The sequence below is a fragment of the Trichomonas vaginalis genome, chromosome V (assembly GCF_026262505.1).
Source record: "Trichomonas vaginalis G3 chromosome V, whole genome shotgun sequence".
NCBI classification, from domain to species: domain Eukaryota; phylum Parabasalia; order Trichomonadida; family Trichomonadidae; genus Trichomonas; species Trichomonas vaginalis.
Genome location: NC_067207.1, coordinates 7,114,886 through 7,137,924, shown reverse-complemented (window position 1 = coordinate 7,137,924; position 23,039 = coordinate 7,114,886). Strand labels below are relative to the sequence as shown.

Below are 23,039 nucleotides of genomic sequence, written 5' to 3'. Positions count from 1 at the left end.
TCCATTTTCAGCTTTTTGAATTTTTTTTGAAAATCTAGCAAGGGTTCATACTACACAAGAAACCTCTGTAGGACTAGTACTTGATGCTTTCGAGGTTTGTTTCCTTCAATTATTTTATTTTCATAAACCTCGCAATTATCAGACACAATTATCAAAAAATATTACAAGAAACATAAAAAACAACGAAAAGTTCCTTTACTGAATCTCAAATACAATAATATCAGAGTTTTTTGATAAAATTTCTTTCTTAGAATGGAGATCTCTCAGTAAAACTCAACTTTTATTGACAAAATCAAGATATAATTCCAATTTATTACTAACTTCTACTCTTTTACTCTTTAATTTGCGTAATATTTTACAATTTTTACCAAACTCTAGATTATTCATACGATAGATGGCTATGTTCAATGAGCTACCATTGCATGTTGAATTTGAGCTGAACAAGTCAATATCTTTGGATTTGATATATTTTTTTGATTTCCTTTTAAATACAGATAATTATGCTCTTCTAAAATGATATCATTTAGGAGTTGTATGACTGTTTTTATAAAAATTTAAAAATTTGGCTTTAGCAAGTTTTTGTATTTATAGATTTTACTAGCCATTTCAAGACCATGAATTTGTACAAGGATTCGTATTATTTTATGAAACTTTGTATCTTAAAATGCGTATTATTATTTTTTTGTATTTATTTAGTTCCACGTGGCTTAGAATCCTTTGGAACCTTCTCTATGATCTTCTTTGCGATGTTTTGGAAGACTTTTGCGTATGCTGAATCTGGAGCTTGATCAATAGCTGGAATACCTGAATCAGCAGCCTTAGCGATAGCAGGATCAATAGGGATACTACCAAGAACTTCATATTTGTTCTCTTTGGCCATCTCATCTGCCTTTTGACCTTGGAAAATCTTTGTAACTTCTCCACAGCATGGACAGACGAAACCATCAAAGTTTCTAACGAGTCCGAGGACTGGGATACGCATCTTCTTGAACATATCAACATTGCGGATGACGTCAGCCATAGCAACATTTTGTGGTGATGTAACGAGAATTGCGCCATCAATTGGGACTGCATCGTAGAGAGCTAAGTGAACATCACCAGTGCCTGGTGGTGTATCAATGATTAAGTAATCAAGCTCAGACCAAAGAGAGTCTTTTAAAAGTTGAGTAATGAGACCTCCAACAGCTGGACCTTTCCACAAAAGGGCATCTTCTTTCTTGACGGCGTTACCGATTGAGACTGTTTCAAGTCCATTAACATAAACAGGAAGGAATTTATTTTCCTGAGTCATGACAAGAGAGCTGTCTGATGTAAGTGTCATTGTTGGAACTGATGGACCGTAGAGATCTGCATCGAATAAGCCAACCCTCATGCCTTGTTTTGTTAAAGCGATGGCTGTATTCATTGCAACTGTGGATTTTCCAACACCACCTTTGCAGCTAGCAGCAAGAATGATGTGCTTAACATTCTGTGGTGGTACTTTACGGGCAAATGGATTCGGTGCCTTGGCTTCTGCGAAGAAACGACCAACTTGGGAAAGCATTTTTGACACTTTTCATTCAATTAAAATCTATCATAATAGAAATTATAGAACATCTTTTTTATCTAGATTAATAGCTCGTGTGAAAGCACACATGTTTTAACGATCCATTTATTGAAAAATGGTATGGCCAATTTTATTTTTTTTCATAATTTTTTTCAATACTTTGACCTAAATTCTATATTCAGTTCATTTTTCCCACAGCAGATTTGATCCAGGTAGTCGTCTATGCGATTATTAATTACAAGTAATAAATTCAAATCACGGGCCTTTGTATTGCATTTCAAATTCATTTAGATAACTAGGTGGAGGTGTGGTAAAAATAGGGTTTGAACACTTAAGTAGGGCTTGAAAAAAGTTTTAAAGGAATGATTTATAGAAATATTGTTTATGAGAGGATATCCCATGAAATAAGATAATGGAAGAGGAATAAGTGAATTATAAAGAGTTTCTAAGAGCATAACTAAATATACTTTGTTATTTCAAGTCATAATAAAACGAATTAAAGGTTTTAATTGTTAAAAAATAGAAATTTCAAAATAATTCTGATTTGATCACTAACTTTTAGGATTCATTTTCAGTGCATGTATCCAAAAATGAAACTTGAATCTAGCTGTATCTAATTTGATCCTGTATTCGTTCAAATTTTAGGTCTGAAATGGAGATTGCGGTTGGTTCTACAATAATAAGATGCCATCACACTAAATGTGACGCAAATTGATCTATATTGGGTGATGAGAATGTTTTTAAAGTATTTGATTTGAAAGGAAGAAAAATCAGATATTAATCTTCATATCAGGGTGTTTATGAAGAAAATATACATGTAAATCTAAGAAATAACAAGATAGAGTGTGCTTTTGGACATATCTAAATATGTTCATTTGCAAATGGAGAAAAAAAATTTAATGTTAAAATTAATTTTTTAGAAATGGACTTTCAACTTATTTATGGTGCAACATCATTAGTTGCAGCTTTCATAATAAGTTTTGTTAATGGAAGGAATATGTAAAGGATAATTGCACCTATCAGAAGTAAAGCAACGATTATGACACCAACAATTAGACCAATTTCGGTTCCTGTGAGTCCAATACGATGCCTAATATTTGTTTTTTCATAGTCACAATTAACATTTCGAGTTTTTCCATTAATTGTCGGGTAAATATATTTCTTACTGGCATAAACATAACGACCCACTGAATCTGTCTGGTAATATTCACCTTCATAACAAATTATATCTATATCAATATCGTAGTATTCCTTTACACTCTTAGGGATTTTCAGTACTCTCTGTGGATATTCATTAGAGAACTCTTTTCCTTCGATATCTTCAAAGACATATGGCTCGGCTGATTTCAAAGCGTCTTCATCTTCAATAAATTCAATTTCACTTGGTAATTTGTAAATTTCATCAACAACACCAAATGTTGCTATTAATTTATTGGATGTTTTTTCAATAATTGAGTGATCTTTTACGTAAAAGAATGGATTTTCTTCATCAATTTCAACGTTAAAGTAACCCAAACCAACGAATGTATCAGCTGGTATTCCCATAACAGTTGGAGATATAACCATTGTGAAGTTTAAATTGGGGTAGGCGACATCTTCGATATCAATTTTGACTCCCATTGCATCCAAAGCATCATCATCTATGCCTGGTTTTTCAGATGAGGTAAACCAGCTTTTAACATTAAGCAGTGCTAGAATTCCTTTTCCAAGTGTGAACTTAGATAGTTTTCCATTATAACTAAATGCCCCTGAACCAATACTTATGATTGAATCAGGCAAAGTGAATTTCTTAAAACCACATCCCTTAAACATGTCCTGTGGTATGCTTTTTTGTTGTGGATGAAATTCTACTTCCTTTAATGAGATACAGCCTGAAAATACTGAATCACTAACAACAACGGAGGGTAATTTGATTGATTTTAATGATGTACATGACATAAATGCTCCAGTTCCCAATTGAACGCCATCTGAAATAGAAACATCTTTTAATGAAATACAACCAGCAAATGCTTTCTCTACTATATTTGTGACAGCCTTTTCAATTTTCACCTCTTTAAGTTTTGTACATGCGAAAAATGATTCCTCTTCAACATACAGAGGATCAGAATAATTATCTATGCTAATTTCAACTTTTTCAATATATCTTGAATAACCGAATTCCCAAACGCCTTGAAATGTTTTTGTAATCTTTATCTCTTTGCTTACTGTGATTCATTGAAGTCAGTTACATTCAAGAATATTACTCAATTTGGTCAATATGAATATCCTAGTTTTGATGGTGATGCTAGGGATCCTGGAATTTTCATTGAATGTGACGCACTCAAATCAGCAGATCTGACTGGTCTAAGTATAATCCCAGAGGGTCTCTTTTATAAATGCAAGAAATTGGAAGAAGTGAGCTTTGGTAATCAAGTTGTAAGAATTGAAATGACCGCATTTTATGGGTGTGGATTTACTGAATTCACCGTTCCAGATACAGTTGTTAGTATCGGTGATTTAGCCTTCGGAAAAAATCTTAAACTGAAAAAATTCACAATTGGAAAAGGTATTTATAAATTATCAGAGAGATGGTTCTCTACTCCAAAACAATTGACAGTTGTCATTCCACCTAATGTGAAGGATATTAATCCATCTGCCTTTGAAGGAATTGATTCTGTTAAGATTGAATTCTCCTCAGATAATCAGATATATAGTGCAACTGATAATTCTATAATTAGTAAAATTGGCAACACTTTAGTTGGAACAGTAGGTTTATTGGGCAAAGTCTACGAACTTCATGAGATAGTTCGAAGTATATCTGAAGGGGCAATTATTAGACGTAGACCTTATGGCTCAACAGCTGTATGGAAAGAAATGAAAGATGGTATTGCAGAAGCTGCAATTATTAAGATGCCAAGCAATTTAATTGCGATCAAAGATCAACCAAGTCTCTATGTTCAAAGCGCTTGCTATGAGGGCGAATATTCAATATCATCAGGATTTTCACCTTTAGAAAGTTTTACAACAGAAAAGTATCTTTATGAAACTTTCCTAGGTAATACAGCAAGTAACCAAAAATGCTCCACTTCCTTAAGTGACGGTTATAAGTGGAGACACATTATCGGAATGTCATCAGCTGAAATAGGATTAACAGCAGCAATTGTTGTGTTGGGAGTTTTGCTGATAGTAGTAATAATCCTTTACTTCGTTTGCCCAAGGGACAAACTTTCATCAGCAGCCGACGATGCTGTATAATTGAGCATATATGAATAAAACATTATTTATTCGATGCTAATTTTAGCATTATTTTTTTTTATTTTTGCATTTAATATTATCATTCAAAATTCTTTTTATCATTTTAATTCGTTTAGCTCTCAATTATGCATACAATAACCAGCTATTCAATTTAGTTTTGATATATTTATCAACTCCTCAAACAATGATTTTTTATTAAACTCCTTTTTTTTATTTAGGTACCCTATTCAATTTCTATCGTCACCATATGGAGAGGTCAGGCCCATATCATAAAACATTAAGTTTGGACTTACTAAGACATGTAAGAATTACCTTGCTTGTATAGGGGCATTAAATACTTTTAGATGCTAAAATCTTCAAAATTAATTTAATTTGATATTCAAAATATGCACGAAAACGTAAATAAATACGGATCTAGCTCTCACATATCTCTATTTTAAGCATTGATAAGTATTTCTACATTCTATTTTAAAAAATATTCAAATTTCACAATATTCTTTTCATTGATAATCTACATATTAACGAGAATGATATAACTTTTCATGTATTTAGAAGTTCTTAGCTTTAGTACTGTATTGTTGAAAAAATTATTGAAGACTTTTTTCTTTTTGAGAAATTAATGCAATAACCAAAGAGGAATTGCATATACTGCGCACTAAAATTATAGAAATGTCTCTAATTAGACACAAATAGAGATATTCGGAAATAAAAATTTGAAATTTTGATCAAAAACGCTATTTTCTAATCATTTTTATTTTAACTATATATATAAAGTATCTTTTTCTATAATTTATACTTGATGGTTTAAAAGACGTTTAGACTCAAAATTTTACTGCATTTCATGTGGTAACTATGCTTTATCACTAACTACCTCCTTGTTTCAACCCTGAACAATATATTATACCTCCCAATGCAGGTATTACTCCAACAAAATTAGCAATTTGGCTATTGTCTAAAATTTTCTCAAAGAAAGAGGAGTAAAGTCCCCATTTTTAGATTCGAGCTATATTAGAATGCAACTTAGACAAAAGGTTACAGTTTCAATACACATTATTCAAAAAATTTGCATTCGAAATTTAAGATAAAAGTACAATTTCCAAAAAAGAGTATCGAATCAGTGCACAATAAATATGCATTTACATGCTTACACTAGCTTGCACTAGTATTAAATAATTTTGAAATTAATTTTCAAATTATTTCCATACCTTTTGCAAAATTATTATGCTTATGATTCTAAGCATAGTTAAGCGATCTCGAATTTGAATTGCTAAGAAAAAATAATTAGTAAAAAATTTGTCTATGCATTCTGTATGATGCTACTAACTATATTAGCAGCATACCTAAAATCTTTTCAATATTTTTGAGGGAATTTGAATGGTACCGGTTGAGAGCTTTTTTAATTAAGGTACTATTTCGATAGAATTTGAATGGTACCCCTTCAATTTTGTGAGGGACCCCTTTCATTTTTTGAATAGGGTACCTTAAATGAAAAAAGGACCTTAAATTTTAAAGATAGATAATATATTTCTATTTTAATACATACCATTATTGCATATATCAATAGTGTAACACAATTTAATATTGAAAATGCATTTTCCCATTTATTTCGAAATTCAGAATATAAGTAAATATTAAAAAACAACTAAATACACACATTTCGCCTAATAACTAATCAACACAACCATAACAAATCAACTCTTTTAATTTAATAATTTTGATATTTTTGATTATTCTAAGTAAACATTAGACAAATTGCAACAATTTTTTAAAAATCTAAGCCAATTTTTTTGATTGTTTTAATCTATTAACTAATGAATTTTTTTATTCAAAATATTATATCAATTCTTTTTCGTATGCATTAGATGGATTGCAACAAACTGTTAAAAAAACCAAGTCAATTCTTTTTTGATTTTGTTAATATACTAATGAATTTTTTTATTCATAATATTATATCAACTCTTTTTTGTATACATTAGATGTATTGCAACATTTTTTTTAAAAAATCTAAGTCAATTCTTTTATTGATATTACTAATATACTAAATAATTTTTTATTCATAATTTTTAAAGTTAAATTAACTTCATGCGTCATTCTGAGATGATTCTTCAAATTTCGCGAAAGAAGATCGGTTCTTCAGCGAGAATATGATGCCACCAAGGATAAAATTGATGGCTGCAACAACAAATAACAAAACAGTGAGACCAGTCTTTTTGAGGCTGCCTGTGATACTCAGAATAGAGAGTGTTGATGTAATTGATCCAAACTGAACAACACCGAAGGCAAATCCGTACATTGAATTTCCGAATAAATCAGAAGTCATTGCAGGGATCATTGTCAAGCCCAAACCGAATGGAATACCTAGGAGAGAGAATATAATACCAAATCCTGTTATAGAATGAGCAGAACAAAAAACAATTCCAATTAAAACAGGAATTAAAGCAAAAATCATCCAAATTACACCGAATATCTTTGTTCTTATAATATTCCACTTGTTCATAAGTAAATCAAACAAAGACGATAAAAGAATTGTAAAAACCATATTAAGTATGGAAAAAAGAATTAACCACTTCATTGCATAGCCTTCACCATTTGGAGTATACGCTTTCCAGAAATCCGTTCCAGAAAGGATGACAAGCATTCCATCTGTGACACAAAACATCATTGTGAACAAAAGTAGGTAAAGTCGGTAATCTTTGAGGACACCAAGCTTAAATGATGACGAAGAACTGGCTTTATTAGCTGTAGGAGCTTGGTAGTTTCGATATAAGAAATATGCAATTAAAGTAAGGATTGAAGAGACTAGGATAACAAACATAGATATTAACTTAAGACCTGCCTCAAATTCGTTCGTATTTTTGAATACTTTTTGTCCGACATTGAAAAGTCTGGAAAGTAAACCAGCGGCAAGAGAAAGCGACGATGAGACGATAGAAACGGAGATACCGACAAATTTCGGATTCCTCGATAGAGCGATCTGTAGAATTGAAATAAAACACGATGAACATCCGAAAGCTGCGATAAAGAAGAAAATACAGAAGACAACATGCCCTGGAATGAAAAAGATGACTAAGTAACCTATGACCATGAAGACAATAGAGCATATTAGAGTAATAGTGTCTCCGAATTTATCCATAAAAATTCCTGCTGGAAGAGTAAAGTACATTAATGTAGTTCCGATTGATATCATGACACTAGCAAAAGTTTCATTAAAACCTAAATCTTTATGGAAGTTATCTTTGAGAGAACCGAAAATATTAATTGATCCGGTCGAAAATGAAACAATTGAAAGAAGAATTAGTGCACTGAACCATGGTATATTACTTTTAGGCGTGCCATCGGTATTTGTTATAAGTAATGGCTCTTGATTTACTTGTCCCATTGATTTTCTGAAGAAAAGGTGACAATATGATGAAATCAATTGAATGGTACAATTCACCCGAATAAAAAAGTTATTGATGCAATAGTCCATTTTTACTTTTTTATCAAAAAAAGTTCAATTCTGATATCAATGCGGTACAATGAAGAAAAACTGTTTTTATATTCTATCGGAAATACAAAAACATCATACCTCTGAGCTGCATTTTATATTTTTGTTCCAAATGCGTTTGAAAGAACAAAATGTTTGAAGATTTTTTGGAAATTTGTTTGATTTTATAAAACTTTTTGACCCAAAGTAGTTACATCACTCGATTTTTGGAAAAAAATACACAAGATCTGGAGAATGTCATTCAACATTTGGAAGAAGGTGATGTACTTTTCTAAGCAAATCTTTTAATTGGTACTATATCATTAAAGCCGAGATAATTTAATTTATTTAAGGAAGATCTAAAAAGTTATCATATAAAAACACGATATATTTACAAAACAAAACAAAACCCTCAAGCGTATTGAGGAATATATTGAGGAACGTAGTATACATTAATTGTTTCTTGGGAAGGATAGAATGAGGTCTGGTTAGTAGGCTTGCCAATTCTATTTCTAAGTACTGTATACCATCGGTTCTTAACAGCGCAACTAGTTCTTCCAGGGAGCTTAGATGCGATTGCTGTCCAGTGATTTCCGATCTTTTCGCATTCAACAACGATCAATTCATCTTCCCATTTCTGAAATGGTGCTTTATTGACGTCTGGACAAAGTCTGTGAAGCCATCTTTCACGGCATTGTTTCGGTGTTCTTCCTGGGACAGCTTTTGCAATTTCGTCCCAAGATATTGGTTGCTTCATAGTTGAAATAGCCTTTCGGAGTAATTCGTCTTCGTTCGGTGACCATAATCTTTTGAGTTGGTCTACTTTGGTTTCAATCTTTTCTGTAGTCTCTGTTGGTGACTTAGGAATGTTATGATCGAAGAGGTTCATTGTGTTAGTTAGTAGCTGCAGCTCGAAGATGCTAGGGATTTTCTGATGAGACGCTGCGTGCATGATTTGTATTTGTAATTTTGAAAAACGGTCAACTCCGAAAAAATCAAATAAAATCGAATTGATTTTTGAAAGGATGTGGCGGTTTGGGGAGGGTTGATTCAAAAATGAACCATGAATTCAAAAATCAGGACGATAGACCTCTCAATCGGAAAAAATCGATTTTTTTATTTTTTAGAAATTTAAGATGCATGACTGATATTAATAATTATACATTTAAGGATCACAAATTTTGAAATGAATGGTTAGAGATTCTGAAGAAGATAATTTTATATCATATAGTGCAGAAAAATATATTTAATGATTTTTCAAGCTCGGAAATAATGGATTTTTATGAGTTTCCCTTGAAATTGAGAGAATTTTTGTAATAGTTTTCAATTTAAAATAATAGCCATTCAACTGCAAAAAATCAGGAGATTAGCTTGGATACAGTCATTATATTGATTTAACCATCAATCATTTTTCAATTGACCAAATATTTCATTTTGAAGATAAACAATGCAAGAGTTCACAAAAATCAAGACAATTTTTCAATACTGCCTTCAAAAATGAAAATGTTGTCATGTCGGAATGGTAATGAATAATGTTTGCCATTAATTACTATGATTTTAATAAATCATTTCCTTTAAGGGTACACCCGTATGTACGTTTATTTGAGAGGAGGAGGATTATATTTTTGAAAGGGTGAAACATTATGAATATGTTAATTATATAATAATATGTATTATTATAAAAAAGAAAAAATAAAGCACTTTAATTTTTTTCTTTCTTGATTTTTTACAAAATCTACTTAGAATTATGCAAAATATGACTAAATAATTATAAATTTCAAGTTAAATTTTAATTTTGATAAATAATTTAAATTTCAAAATATCAAGTTCAGTTCGACTATGTATGTAGTAATTCCTCAATAAAGTGCCAAAACCCTATTAAAATATATGAACATTTTCAACATTTTAATGTTTTTATTTAAAAATTTGATGGAATATGAGCTTCAAACAATTATTATGTAAATAAAAATAATTAAATATATGTATTTATTCGTATTACAACCGTAGTAAGTCGATTCTTCCTTTCTTCTACTGAGGTTTGAATTTGATTTCGAATTGTAAAGAGATTCAAAGGGAAAATACTAGCGGATAAAAACTACCTCCATGAAAGGGTCATAATGGAGTCAAGTTGTATTTTTTGATATTTTTTGCTTTTCGAGCCTAAATAGGTAGCCAAGATAATGCCTAAAAATAAGGTTCTAAATTCTGAAGTTTACATGACCCTCTCGTGTGCACCCTTAATAATTGAATCTTCTCAATCAAATAGTGACAATAAAAGTAATGAAATAATTATTAAATCTGATATCACTCTTACTCAGCTATTCGTTTTTCAATTTATTTTTCAATTTCTATAGGTGTTTCAAGATTGTGATCTCAGAAATATTTGAGAGATATCACAAAAGTAAAAAAAATTGTGAAAACAAAAACTCTTACGGTTTACTATTATTTACATTTAGATTTCCAATATATTTACCATTTTTTTTAACTATTATGTAAATTATTCAATATAATTTTCAATTTATAATCACGTCCTAACAATAAGAAACAAAATCTTCATACATTTATAAAAAAGGATTTAGCAAACGGTTAAGTTCGCTTCAATTTTTGAATTGATAATTCAAAACTACTCATATGTTTACATCACAATCGCCAGAAATTTATAGTATGATCATATTTTCACATAATTTTTTTTCTATTCAAATTTCATCCCACAAATCAATAATGGCTTTATTACTGGACCAACCTTTATTCATTGCAATCCATAAATTATCATTCAAATTCCTTTCCTTTCCATTTTTCCAATTATTCATATTTCCAAATTGTATACGCTAATCCAGACCAATAATCACATCAAATTTCTTATACATATTACCCAAAGTTTAAGAAGGGAACTCAAGAATTCAATTATAAGAAATGTTGAATTCCTATTTTTATGATAGTACTTCATTCACCTATCTTAGTCAATTGCACACAATTTATTTTACAATACAATTGACATTGTATATCGTCATTCTTTTTTTGCGAGATGCTACTATGATTCTTTAAATATGTAAAAGCCTACTGAACCCATTCTACAACTTACCAATTCTGGAACTCGTCCACCAACAACATTATTATAAAAAAAAGCTAACAGACTTTTCGAAATCAAAATTTGTCAAAAGTGCCAAAAATGAATATCATCATTACTAATGTTATATCATTCTTATCATGTATCATTTGCGCAATATCGATCATAGTTACTGTCTACCTCAATAACGCACAGTTATTCGCAGAGTTATACGCAGCACCTCTTAGTGCTGTTTATTGCTCTTATGCAATCTTTTCATTTACTTCTTGCATCGGAATCGTCGGTTTCTTTGTTGCCAAAAATACAATTTTATCATCGTACATTTCCTATATGGTCTTTTCAGCGATTTTACTTTTCATTGCTTGCATTATGAATAGTTCTCATACTAAATTGATGCGTTTACAACTTAAGTTTCTTTACTCAAATGAATCATACGATTCAGCCAGAAAAAACGTCGAAAATAATCTCTCATGCTGTGGATACTCAACAGCATCCGATAAAATACATTGCAATAATTCGTTTGTAGAATTTTGCGATACAGTTGCTGAAAAGAAATATAAAAGCAAACTTCTAACCATCCAAGTTCTGAATTATTTTCTCTTAATTGCAGTTATGGCCACAATTGTCGAAATAATATATAAGACTATTCGTTCTCGTGCCGATAACTCAATTTCAGATAGTGCATTTTTATCTCGTTTTATTACTGTTACGTAATAATTTCCAGCTCATTTTTTCGTTATGTTTTGTTTGAACGTAAAAACTATCTTTCATTAGTAATACAATTCTTTATCTTTTTAAAGTTTTTTTACTATAATAAAAATATAAACTACAAATTGCTTTTGAATATGTGCATATTGGACTAAGAGAGAACACATGAATTATATATTGAAATATTGTGGTTCAAATCTTTATTAATTGTAATATTTACAATATTCATGAATCGAGTCCACTGATTGAAAAATGGGTACTCTAACATTGATGTAAAGAGGCATTTTCTTAGATTAAGTTGGATAAAAAAGATAAATATTAAATTATCTTCGATATTTTATTTATTTAACTAAAGAATAATGCATATAATGAAGAAAGATAAGTAAAAATTTCAAAAGATTTTTTAAGTTAATAGTATATCTCATATATTTACCAATTATTAAAAAAAAAAATTATCAAAAATCTCTAATCTGTTTTCAGGGTCTGTTGAAGGGCTACAGCTTCTTTGATATTTCTACGCCTCATATCATCACAAAATGACGCAATAGACATAGTTAGTGTTCCATCTAATTTAATTCCATCTTTTATCAGATCTGTAAGCAATTTACAAAATAGTCTAGCAATTTTCTGAGCACCGACGTTATCTCGCGCCGATCTGATTGCTGTAATATTTGTATTGCAAAAAGTACGTAAAGAAGTTAATCTATCTGAAGAAGAAAGTATAATAGCTTGGATAACATCGGTTGTTCCATCAGAAAGTGGTACTTTTAGTATAGAATCGATATATTGAGCGTATTTTGGTGCGTTTGTTTTAATTGCTATTTCTACAATACGTGGATTCATATCAAGTATCTCTATAATACTCTTATCATCGATAAAATCGTCTAAGATCGAAGGATCGGATGCAATGTGGTTGCACAAATTCTTTGTTTCTGTAGCAGAAAGAGGCGATTTGGATGCGCGAGTAAGTAGTTTCTTGGCAACGTTTGTGGATTCTGCAGAATGATTTTCATCAAAGATCATCATTGGCTCAGATCCAGAAACAATAAATGTTTGTTCAAGCTCGTGCTCAAATAATGGTGAAAGCTCTGGCTCTGGACGAATGTAAGGAGGATCAAAGTCGGAGCAGTATGATACGTTTTGCATTAGTTCTGTTAAAACATCAATTTGGCTAATTTTTGGTTCATCTGATACGCTTTGATCAATAATGAGAGGCGAAAGACGAGTAAAATTATATTTTCCGATATGGACGTCGGAAGGTTCTGGTGCAGAAAGTGAAAAATTTGGTCCAAGAATCTGGCTAACAGAATAGTCACCAATATCATCAACATTGTGATTTGATAAGATGCATCCGAGAATATCGTATAACTTAGGGCTGTATGTGTTAGGTTTGCTTTGCCTGATATCGAATATGTATGAAAAAAGCGGTTTGAATGGATGTTCATCAAATGATTCTGTTTCGAATGACTTGTATATTATCCAGACAGTAACAATTTGCTGCTGGTGATCTAAAACACCGTCTGCTAATAAAATTGATAAATATTTTAGCGAAATTACTGTATTTTTCATATCCATAGCGGATTTAAGGGTTGTTTGCAGGTTAGATAAAGTATCTGTTGTGTTTGTAATGATCGATATGAGTTCTTTTGTCTTATCAAGACTCAGCATCGATACATGTGTAAACCATTCAAATTGGGGCGGTAAAATTCAAAAAACAATAATCTGTCATTTTTGTTCATACTAGCCCTTGTTTGCCTATGTTACTCAGATGTGTAAACATATCGTGATAACAAATCACTTATTTTTAACTCTGAAATTCATATTTGACTATCATGTTTCACTTTGATCGCTCAGGGTTGCTTTAGCTTGCGACTACTTTGTGCTAAAACTATAATAACTGAGGATAGTTTATTATATAATTGATAGTGAAATACCATAATTATCAAAAGTATTTGATAAATTTCATGAGAGTTGGAAATTTCTTTAATTCATGCAGCATAACTGTCACATATAAGGTATACATATAGTTTTAATGTTTGTATGCCTCATATATTAACTAAATCTTAAGAAATTTACAGATCCATGGAATTTAAGCTGAATCGTTGAGCTCACTCACTGAAAAAGGAATAAATATGGCAAAATAGGAAATTGTAAGGCTGAAAATGAATATAAATGTTAATCAATTCATATCAGAATGCAATAGTTATTTGACAATGTTATAGTAAATAATTCGACATTAGAGAGTACTGATGCACTTTACACTACCTTATGAGGCTGTAAAATGAACAATGATAAAATCTCTTTCTCAAATACCATTTATCATATAAACAAACACGTGAATTGGAACCAACACACTTGCAGCCTTATCGACTGAGCAATAATAGGCTCATTGTTGCCGAAAATTCAATAAAAAATAACGTTGTCACTTTTAAATTTCATTTCAATTAAAATGTCATCAAACGAAGAAAGCTACGAGCCTCAAGAAGACATAATTCAGTCTATTGAGGAGCACGAACTACTTCAAAATGATTCTATTGGAGAAATATCAAAAAAGCTGAGGGAAACCGAATTAACAATACTTCAAGCAATTACATTACTTAATGATTGCAGAACAAAATATAAATCTATAGATTCGTTTAAAGTATTACAATATACAAATGTAATGTTTGGCGATGATTACGGAAAAATTTTGGATCTTCTCGGTCTCGTTTGCAAAGTATTAAAGTTACCAATCATCAAATCTACATACTATACACTCGATCGCATAATTTCGGTTCTTAATTCTAAAGAAGATGAAATAGAAAAACTGAAAAAAGAAATCGATAATTTAAAGTTTATTAATTCGAAACAGTTTGACGATGTGCTTTCTATGCGCATGACTCTTGAGTCGAGGAATGCAGAAAGCAAGAAAAAGGACAATATAACCGAAAATATTTCCAAGAAATTATCCGAAATGGAGTTATCAATAGCACAGAAAGATGAAACAATTCACAGCCTTAAGAGGACTCTAGAATCAAAGGATTCAGAAATGAAAATTAAAGAAGATACGATCAAGAAGTTAAATACTGAAAAATCTTCACTCGAAAACTTCTCAAAGACAAGTCCTACTAAAAGTGTTGGAAGTCCATCAGGAACTAAGGAGTCAGATGAAGAATTTACAAAAATTTATGCTCTTCTCGAGAAAAGTACGAAAGATAACAATAAAGAGATCATGAAATTCTTCTGTGATAACGGATACCTTAATTTAAAGAACCACTATGGTGACAACATGATACTCCATGCAGCCTGGAACAATGATTTTCCACTTGTAAAGAGTTTGATTGAGTTTGGTGCTGATCCGAATAGCCAGAATGATAACAACCATACTGTTCTTGCACTGTTTTGCGGATATGGTAATTTGGAAGCTGTTAAATACTTGTGTTCAATTAAATCTGTCAATATCAATGTGAAGAATAAAGAAGGAGATACTCCATTGCATTATGCAACATTCCATAGTGAATTGCCTGTTGTTCAATACCTCTGCTCTCTTCCAAACATTCAAATTAATATCAAAGATAACTTTGGTAAGACCCCATTCGCTTGGGCTAAGACAGATGAAGTTAAGAAGTTCCTCAGAACCAAAGGTGGTGTTGCTTAAGCCCTTAATGTTTTATTTTGTCAGAATAAATATTTGATTATGTTACAATTCTATAGTATAGCATCTTTATAGTTAAAAATCATAATATCCAGAAAATGCAAATATCAAGGATTAAAAAGGGAATGAATATTGAACAAAAATAAAATTTCATAATAAAATTATTGATATGAATGGCATACAAACGGAAATTATTAGGACTGGACTTCAACAGTTACTTTTTAATCAATATTTTTAAAGATATTAATGAGATGAAATTTTAATTTTAAAAAATATCTATGAAAAATATGAACATAATAAAATGTGATGGTGAAGACTATTTTTTACAAACATTTCGTTGACTAGAAATAAAATAAAAATAAAAATAAAAAATAAGGATTAGTTAGCACTTGTATCAACGAACATGGTCTTAAGTCTGTCTGGATGGAAGTTGGAGCTTGGCTTGGTCCTTCTCCAGCCGATGTATCCTTCAATAGCGGAAGCAACGTAAAAGAAGAATGCAAGAACAGCAAAAACGACTGTTGGACCTATTTTAACTGTTCCGAACATTCCTATTTGAGAGATAATAAAGTACTTTTGTCCACCGAAAAATGTAGTTGGATAATTATTTTGAATTAAAACGGCGTATGTGCCCTTAGGAAGGTCGGATTTAGATACAGCATATAATTTTCTGAAAGGTGCGAAAGCGGATTGCCTCATCCAAACAATAAAATGTTGATCTTGAATTCCTTGAGGGAATAAGCCCGAATCTCTAAGCCATTTTGAAGAATTTGCATAGGTATCATTAGGGGCTAAATAAAGATCTGAACTATCGATACTAAGAGTAATATCACTTTCATCGAAAGAACTGTAGTTGAGAAGGCTTATTGTATCATTAAACACGGCAGCTGGTAAAAGTCCGCAAGGTACGTAAATGTTTGCCATATGTTCTGTATAGTTGATAAAAGTCCTTGGTTGACATTTTTGAAGTTGTTCATCTGTAGCGTTTTGTCCACGAAGTTGCTGAGCCGAATAACTGTTGGCAATGGTTCTGTGCAATTGATAGAAATTCGTCAATTTATAGTATAAAGCGATGGGTCCTTTCATATTTTCTTCAATTGTGATATTAACGATGCAAGACGATTTATTACTGCATTCTTCATCGTAACGCTTTGTATATTCTTGAATGTTTTGGAGAGTATAGCCATAATAAGAAACTAAAATTAAGTAAATGACGCCTAAGATATAAAATAAAACAGATATGCAGAATGGAGTTGATCTAAGACGAAGACGTTTAAGGTCTTGCTGGACAATCGGTTGGGATTTAAATGCGCCAATATTAATGATACCTTTCATAATAATTATTAAAAGTGACAAAAATAATCAAAAGTGTTTTATCCGACATTTCTACAAGGAATTTAACAAAAACTACATTAAAATAAGCTGGAATGCTGATAATAGAGGTGATATATGATAATTATTTAGCTATATATTCATAAAATTGGGTCAATTTCCTTATTATTCTTCCTAAAACTATGTTAAATGCTTAAGCATAAAATGTACAGTATATGTTTATGCTGTAAATGAAATTTTGAATAGTTAATTCCAAAATTGACAAAATTATTGAAAGTGACAATTCTAAATTTTGTAAAAAAGTGACATAACAATGCCTAGATTTTTAGTTAGTGGTCCTTCACGTTCAAATCAAGTTCGTAAGTTCAACAAACAATATATTCCAGATGATAAAATTGTTATACCAAATTCTCATATTCCTGTTCCAAAAGGAGAGTTAAAATCATTTCCAATGTCACTTACAGCGTTCAAAGATTTAATTAAAGGCTTGTACAATACAACATTATTCGATCCTAATGCTGGATCAATCGAAGATATCGCACTAGTTAGACTACTTGACAATCCGGCCCATAATAACGTTTATTTCCATAAATATGTAAGATTAGAGAGTGGTTTTTGTTATGCCATGATGATAGAAACAACGCAAATAGGTATTCAGTCTGTCGCAATAATATATTTTGATGAACAATGCAGTTTAAAGACATTCCGTCCAATTATGGGTAATGCCATTAATAGAATTACCGGAACATTAATTACAGGAAGTCAGGATGATGTATATTGGTTCTGGGAAGAAACAAATTGGGGATTACCAAGACCTCATGGACCTATCAAATTAGATCCATCAGAATTTGAACGAATTGTCATTTCATTCGATTTAATAGAAAAAGAAATACAGTCTCGAGCTAAAATTTACCCTAAACCACCAGAAGATTTGATCAAACCTAATCCAGATGATGCAGCATCTACAATGCATAGAAATGGATTTTGGGTTTGAGTTTTCTGTTGTTCTCGAACTATTTTTTTATTGAAAATAAAGGTGACCAAACTATTTTTTGAAAGTCCGCCATAACTTTAATGGTACTATTTCAGCGTGTACAATGAATACAAAAATTCTAAGAGTGCCACATAAAATAGTACTTTAGACTTGAGTTAATGCTACCAAGCAAATGTTAAAAAGATGACTTTAGTGTTTTGATAATCAAAGATTAAAATCATTATTGTCTAAATCAATAATCATAACGACAGAAGTTAATGTTTTTTCATCAGTGCTTTAAATCCACTTTTAAAAGTATACCTCAAAAATCAAAATATCAAAAAAAATTGGCCGATAGGTTTGGCTTTAATTTTTGTCTGCTTTTATGATTTGATATGGATGTTATAATTTTAAAAGTTGAGCCAAATTCACCAATAGATTTTTGAGATTTGCAAATACTCAATAATTTTCAGCGTGTTATCTTTTATTAAAAGAACTATTTGGTTTCAGTATCATATAAATTGATATTTACTTTCTATTTGAACCTTCATTTAGCTAATGATTTAGTAATACAGATTTCATCTAATCCTTATAAGAGAATTTTGAATTTGTTATAATAAAAAAACAAACAGATATAGCTTACACTTCTATAATAAAGATACCTTTTATAGAAATCAGTATGAAATGTGTTTTTTGACACGTAAAGCTCTCAATTCATTATAACATGTTTGTCGATTTTTATATATTTTTCGCTTTCATTATCTATGATATTAAAAATTATGTCATCAGAATGTGAAATAATTAAACAAATGCCCTGCGGGAAGTATTTTATACTAGAATTTATAAAAAAAATCACTGTACGTTTAGCCTACTGGTTATGTCGTGGGGTTCAAAGGCAATATGTTCAAATCAGTAAGCACCCAGTTTTTTTATTTTTTTATTTTTTTTTAACAAGGTGAATATAACTTTTGATCGAAATCAATGAGTTACATGAATTATCATTTATCTAACTACAATTAAATTGTGAAAATATACTATCCAATATTAGCGTTTAATAAAATCAAAGATTATTGACTTATATTTTGAAAGTAATCTAAGCAGAATTTAGATATCCAAATTCTAAATATCTTCATGCTTAGATGCTAGATAATATATTCTTATTTGAAAAATTTATAATGTTATTATTTTCTTATTTGATATTTACTACAAGCAGAAAAGCATTTATATTGTAAATTAACAGATTATGATAATTATACTCGTTTTTATATGTTCTTAATGAAGAATATCAAACGTATTTCTATGAGTTTTAAAAAATGAAAAGTTTTAATATGGCTAATATATTTATTATCATTAATAGAATAAAAAAGTTTTTTTCGCATATCACTCGATGATTTACCTTCGAGTTTTGATAAATTTCGAAAAAATTTAAGGAATGCTCTTTGAATTTCTTTACCTATAAGCATATTATCTGCCGTATTATTTTTCGCTAATTGTAGAATTTTATTTAATTTTAATAATTAACCTTCTAAGCTTATTGAGAGATCACATTGTATATTTGATACGTAGTACATATGCTAAATCTGTGAATTAGATTGTAAGATATTGAACAAACGTTCTTAAACATTTTAGATTTTAGGGAATTACTGAATTAAACTATATTTCTTATATGATATCTTCATGTTTGGATGCTTTGGGTATAATTTATTGGGCTTTTTCTATCCAAATGTTTGGCAATGGTAACCCAATTTCTAACAAATTTATGATGGAAAAATTTATGACTTTTATGGAGCCGAAAAAAAAGCATAGAATGAATAAGACTATTAAAGATAAGCTGTAATTTGATTGTGAATTTTAAGAAAAGAATTTGGATTAAAATTTGAAATTCTTTTTTTTGAAAATTAGCCGATGATATGCTTAAGCTAAAAATTACTAGAAGCGGTGTGATATAATTTATATAAAAAAACTCATAATTGCCATTATTATTGGTACATATAAAGTCAAATTATAATTTGCAGTTATGCTTTAATCAAAATCTATATTGAAACGCTTTGTCACATCCATTAAAAAGGCTGTCGCATATAAATCCAAACATTTGCTTGGTATGTACTTTTCCATTTTAACGTCCTGATTGATATAAGCATGTTTTACACTTTAAAATAGTAATTATGACAACCTGTACACCATAGAAGTAGGCTATAACAAGAAAAATTAGATTGACATCGAATAATTTCAAGATTTAGAAACAATTTGTAGCTTTCTCAATTATCTAGAGTTAAAATTCATTTATAATGAGGTCATATATTTTAATTATCTTGTAATCAATGTTCGAACATTACCATTAAAGGAATTTTTACTTTAATTAAATTTAAAAAATATAATTTGTGACTAAAAATAACAAACAAGTTTAATACAAACAAAATAGTATACAAATATACAAAAGAACTATCATTTAACGAATATTTCAATCTGAGATTTGAAATTTATGATAGTTATAATAAAGGAGCTCTATTTTGAGAGCTATGCAGCGAAGTAGAGTGTGGTTACATGACTATAATTCACTTTGTTTTCAATTGTCATTGTGCGAAGTGTACTCCTTAAGATTTGTGAAAAATTGCCTTTATTTATGAGATCAACAATGTGTTTTGGATGACGTTTCGCATTTAGAATAGCAAACTCTAGATTCTCATATGTGATCCCGTTATGAAATCTACTTAATGTATTATGAATGTATGTTTCAAAATCGCTGAATTTGTTTGCCTTCTTGGCAAAATTTGATGGTAAAATGACATTTTCTGGGAATAATTGAGCAATATGGCTTTCTTCATATAATGGATCATTTTCAAGAGGATCAGATTTGTCATTATGAGGATCTAAATCGTTTAATCCTTTCTTGCGTGATTTTTTTTGGTTGGGTTGTCAAAAACATCTTTTTTGACAGATAAACGTGAAAAAATACTATAACCTGAAATTGGATTTGATATATGTGTTGACATTAAAATTTTTGAGTGAAATTGATTAATTTCATTCACCCAACTAAGCAATACATCAACGCTGGAATTACTATTATATCTAAATCCACATTTGGATAACAAGGCATATGCATATTCTTTGCACATTTCATATTGACGTGAATCTTGACGCATTGTGTAAATGTCTTCAAATGTAATACCAGCTTGATAGTCACGTGAATGGGTTTTCCAGTCAATATCGTATTTTTTATGAATTTTGAGTGTTAAATTACATTCTGCAATAGATGTTTCGGTTGTTGACAAATCATACTTAAAATGAGCCATGACGCGAAGTAAACCATTCAAATGTTCTTCCGTCATGGTTGTCAAATGAGAAAAATTGAAAAATGTTGAATTAATACTGAAAAAATATTGGAAACAAATGATTGTTGCTGTAAGATGCTTTACAACTTCCCAAGTTCCCATATAATAGACCGGATAAATGTTTCCGTCTATTTTGACAACACCAAGATTTGTCTTAATGTGACGGTCTCTCATTTGAATGCAATGATGTACCAAGAGCAGATATGCAAACCACATCATTTGACATCTTGTGTCAGCATTAAATGCCTCATTTCGTATGCTTTCATACCAGAATGCAAGTGGAGCTATGAATAATGCTTCATTATAATAGTTTTTTTCTAGAAGCGCCTTTACAGCTCTAATTGAAAATATTGTGATCGGATATTTATCTTTTATCCTTCCCAGAGGTGAAGTATCATTAAGAGCATCACCTAATTCGATTGCATCTCTGATCTTGTTAACATCAACAATTGTATTCAGATCAGATGGATGAACTAAAAGCTTAAGTGTTGCATCGAGTAATCTGGTACGTTCAAGTTTTGACATATGTATGAGATCATTAATCCATACAACTTGATCTCCTTTCTTTAAGATAGCAGTAGCTCTTTTAAATATTTCTTCGGGATCATTACCTTGCAAAATTTCATTAATAAATTCATCTTGATGCTTATCATATCCGGGATCTCCATCAGTAATGATGACTCTAACTCTTAAGTGCTTTCGTATTTCTTCGATTGCTGCATCAATTTCGTGGATAATTCCACTTGCAAACCCATTGGCATGTTCTATAACATGTAATATAACATTTGGCGCATCAAAATTTAGGGGCATACCAAGAAATATGAATAAGTATTTGATTTCTTCTCCATTTTCATCAACAGGACCTTTTTGGTCTTTAGAGGACCAGGTAGAGAGTGCAACTGCATCTATTGCTATTGCCCATTCATATTCAGGTGTATTTTCTACGTGATAGTTCATGCTTTCTAACATTCGCGGAATGAGCTCAGCATGTTTAACAAACTGTTTCATATTCATTATGTCTTCATGAAACCTATTGTACAATGTTACAGGCGTAGGAAAAGGTAAACAAAATTCCAAGAGAACATCATATGCTGCTGGTGATTTGCTATGTATTAAGAATGCCAAATCTACCAATTCACTTTCACCTCCATATCTATAACCTCTTTTATCTTTTCTACAAATGTTTTCCATAATAGTATGTATAATATTTCTTGTAAATTCAGGAACATGTTCCGGAAATTCTGTATTCCAGTAAGTTCTGTCTTGGTGATCATCGTTGTCTTCTTCTATTTCCTTTGTTTTTCTTCCAATATTCTTATTCAACAGACTTCTGCGCATTTCAGCCTTTATTGCGTCTAAGTCTTCTAGGTAGGCTTTATACATATGCATTTTTCCGGTTCCTGTATACGGGAATACCTGAACATCAGTTTCAAATGATCTTTTGTAAATTTGTTTTCGAATATCTTGATTAAATTTAACTAAAAACGTTTCTCGGTCTCCTTTTATTTCAATTTCAAGTTCTTCAATCTTCTTTTTAAGTTCGTTGATGTCTGAGAGAGGAATATAGAATCCAACATTCATTAACTTTTTGAGAGAATGTCAGACCAATCTGAATAAAATAAACTTAATATTTTCTATAATTTCATACTAGAATAGAATTGGTAATGATATTTAATATCTTTTTGCTTCACTTGTAGAAATTATTTTGAAATTAATTTTTTGTAATCGACAAGATACAATTTTGTTA

At 30.5% G+C, this 23,039-nt stretch overlaps 11 protein-coding genes across 11 annotated transcripts, besides 1 other annotated feature; 4 read left to right on the top strand and 7 right to left on the bottom strand.

Annotated features, from left to right (window-relative positions):
* Window positions 1-516: 516 nt before the first annotated feature.
* TVAGG3_0292810 (NUBPL iron-transfer P-loop NTPase (ParA) family) lies at window positions 517-1,543 on the bottom strand (the record flags this gene model as incomplete). Its single annotated transcript, XM_001583812.2, has 1 exon — window positions 689-1,543. The coding sequence occupies one exon, from the start codon at window positions 1,541-1,543 to the stop codon at window positions 689-691; it is 855 nt and encodes a 284-aa protein (XP_001583862.1).
* Window positions 1,544-2,485: 942 nt separating this feature from the next.
* TVAGG3_0292800 (leucine-rich repeats (6 copies)-containing protein) lies at window positions 2,486-3,632 on the bottom strand (the record flags this gene model as incomplete). Its single annotated transcript, XM_001583813.2, has 1 exon — window positions 2,486-3,484. One exon carries the CDS (start codon window positions 3,482-3,484, stop codon window positions 2,486-2,488), a length of 999 nt encoding a protein of 332 aa, XP_001583863.1.
* A 341-nt stretch (window positions 3,633-3,973) lies between these two features.
* Window positions 3,974-4,780, top strand: TVAGG3_0292790 (leucine-rich repeats (6 copies)-containing protein; the record flags this gene model as incomplete). Its single annotated transcript, XM_001583814.1, has 1 exon — window positions 3,974-4,780. One exon carries the CDS (start codon window positions 3,974-3,976, stop codon window positions 4,778-4,780), a length of 807 nt encoding a protein of 268 aa, XP_001583864.1.
* Window positions 4,781-6,825: 2,045 nt separating this feature from the next.
* On the bottom strand, window positions 6,826-8,239 carry TVAGG3_0292780 (major facilitator superfamily transporter; the record flags this gene model as incomplete). The annotated part of the gene is made up of 1 exon (XM_001583815.1): window positions 6,861-8,159. The coding sequence occupies one exon, from the start codon at window positions 8,157-8,159 to the stop codon at window positions 6,861-6,863; it is 1,299 nt and encodes a 432-aa protein (XP_001583865.1).
* Window positions 8,240-8,626: 387 nt separating this feature from the next.
* TVAGG3_0292770 (RNA polymerase II transcription regulator recruiting protein) lies at window positions 8,627-9,200 on the bottom strand (the record flags this gene model as incomplete). The annotated part of the gene is made up of 1 exon (XM_001583816.2): window positions 8,659-9,198. The coding sequence occupies one exon, from the start codon at window positions 9,196-9,198 to the stop codon at window positions 8,659-8,661; it is 540 nt and encodes a 179-aa protein (XP_001583866.1).
* Window positions 9,201-9,824: 624 nt separating this feature from the next.
* Window positions 9,825-10,482: a mobile genetic element.
* Window positions 10,483-11,410: 928 nt separating this feature from the next.
* Window positions 11,411-12,093, top strand: TVAGG3_0292750 (uncharacterized protein; the record flags this gene model as incomplete). The annotated part of the gene is made up of 1 exon (XM_001583817.1): window positions 11,416-12,027. The coding sequence occupies one exon, from the start codon at window positions 11,416-11,418 to the stop codon at window positions 12,025-12,027; it is 612 nt and encodes a 203-aa protein (XP_001583867.1).
* A 327-nt stretch (window positions 12,094-12,420) lies between these two features.
* Window positions 12,421-13,689, bottom strand: TVAGG3_0292740 (gene silencing by RNA; the record flags this gene model as incomplete). Its single annotated transcript, XM_001583818.1, has 1 exon — window positions 12,487-13,689. One exon carries the CDS (start codon window positions 13,687-13,689, stop codon window positions 12,487-12,489), a length of 1,203 nt encoding a protein of 400 aa, XP_001583868.1.
* A 781-nt stretch (window positions 13,690-14,470) lies between these two features.
* On the top strand, window positions 14,471-15,658 carry TVAGG3_0292730 (Ankyrin repeat family; the record flags this gene model as incomplete). The annotated part of the gene is made up of 1 exon (XM_001583819.1): window positions 14,471-15,658. One exon carries the CDS (start codon window positions 14,471-14,473, stop codon window positions 15,656-15,658), a length of 1,188 nt encoding a protein of 395 aa, XP_001583869.1.
* A 375-nt stretch (window positions 15,659-16,033) lies between these two features.
* On the bottom strand, window positions 16,034-16,990 carry TVAGG3_0292720 (aminophospholipid transmembrane transporter protein; the record flags this gene model as incomplete). Its single annotated transcript, XM_001583820.1, has 1 exon — window positions 16,034-16,990. The coding sequence occupies one exon, from the start codon at window positions 16,988-16,990 to the stop codon at window positions 16,034-16,036; it is 957 nt and encodes a 318-aa protein (XP_001583870.1).
* A 294-nt stretch (window positions 16,991-17,284) lies between these two features.
* TVAGG3_0292710 (uncharacterized protein) lies at window positions 17,285-18,427 on the top strand (the record flags this gene model as incomplete). Its single annotated transcript, XM_001583821.1, has 1 exon — window positions 17,301-17,981. The coding sequence occupies one exon, from the start codon at window positions 17,301-17,303 to the stop codon at window positions 17,979-17,981; it is 681 nt and encodes a 226-aa protein (XP_001583871.1).
* A 1,911-nt stretch (window positions 18,428-20,338) lies between these two features.
* On the bottom strand, window positions 20,339-22,937 carry TVAGG3_0292700 (uncharacterized protein; the record flags this gene model as incomplete). The annotated part of the gene is made up of 1 exon (XM_051229168.1): window positions 21,239-22,261. A coding segment is annotated over one exon (1,023 nt), but the record flags the coding sequence as incomplete, so codon positions are not given.
* Window positions 22,938-23,039: the final 102 nt, after the last annotated feature.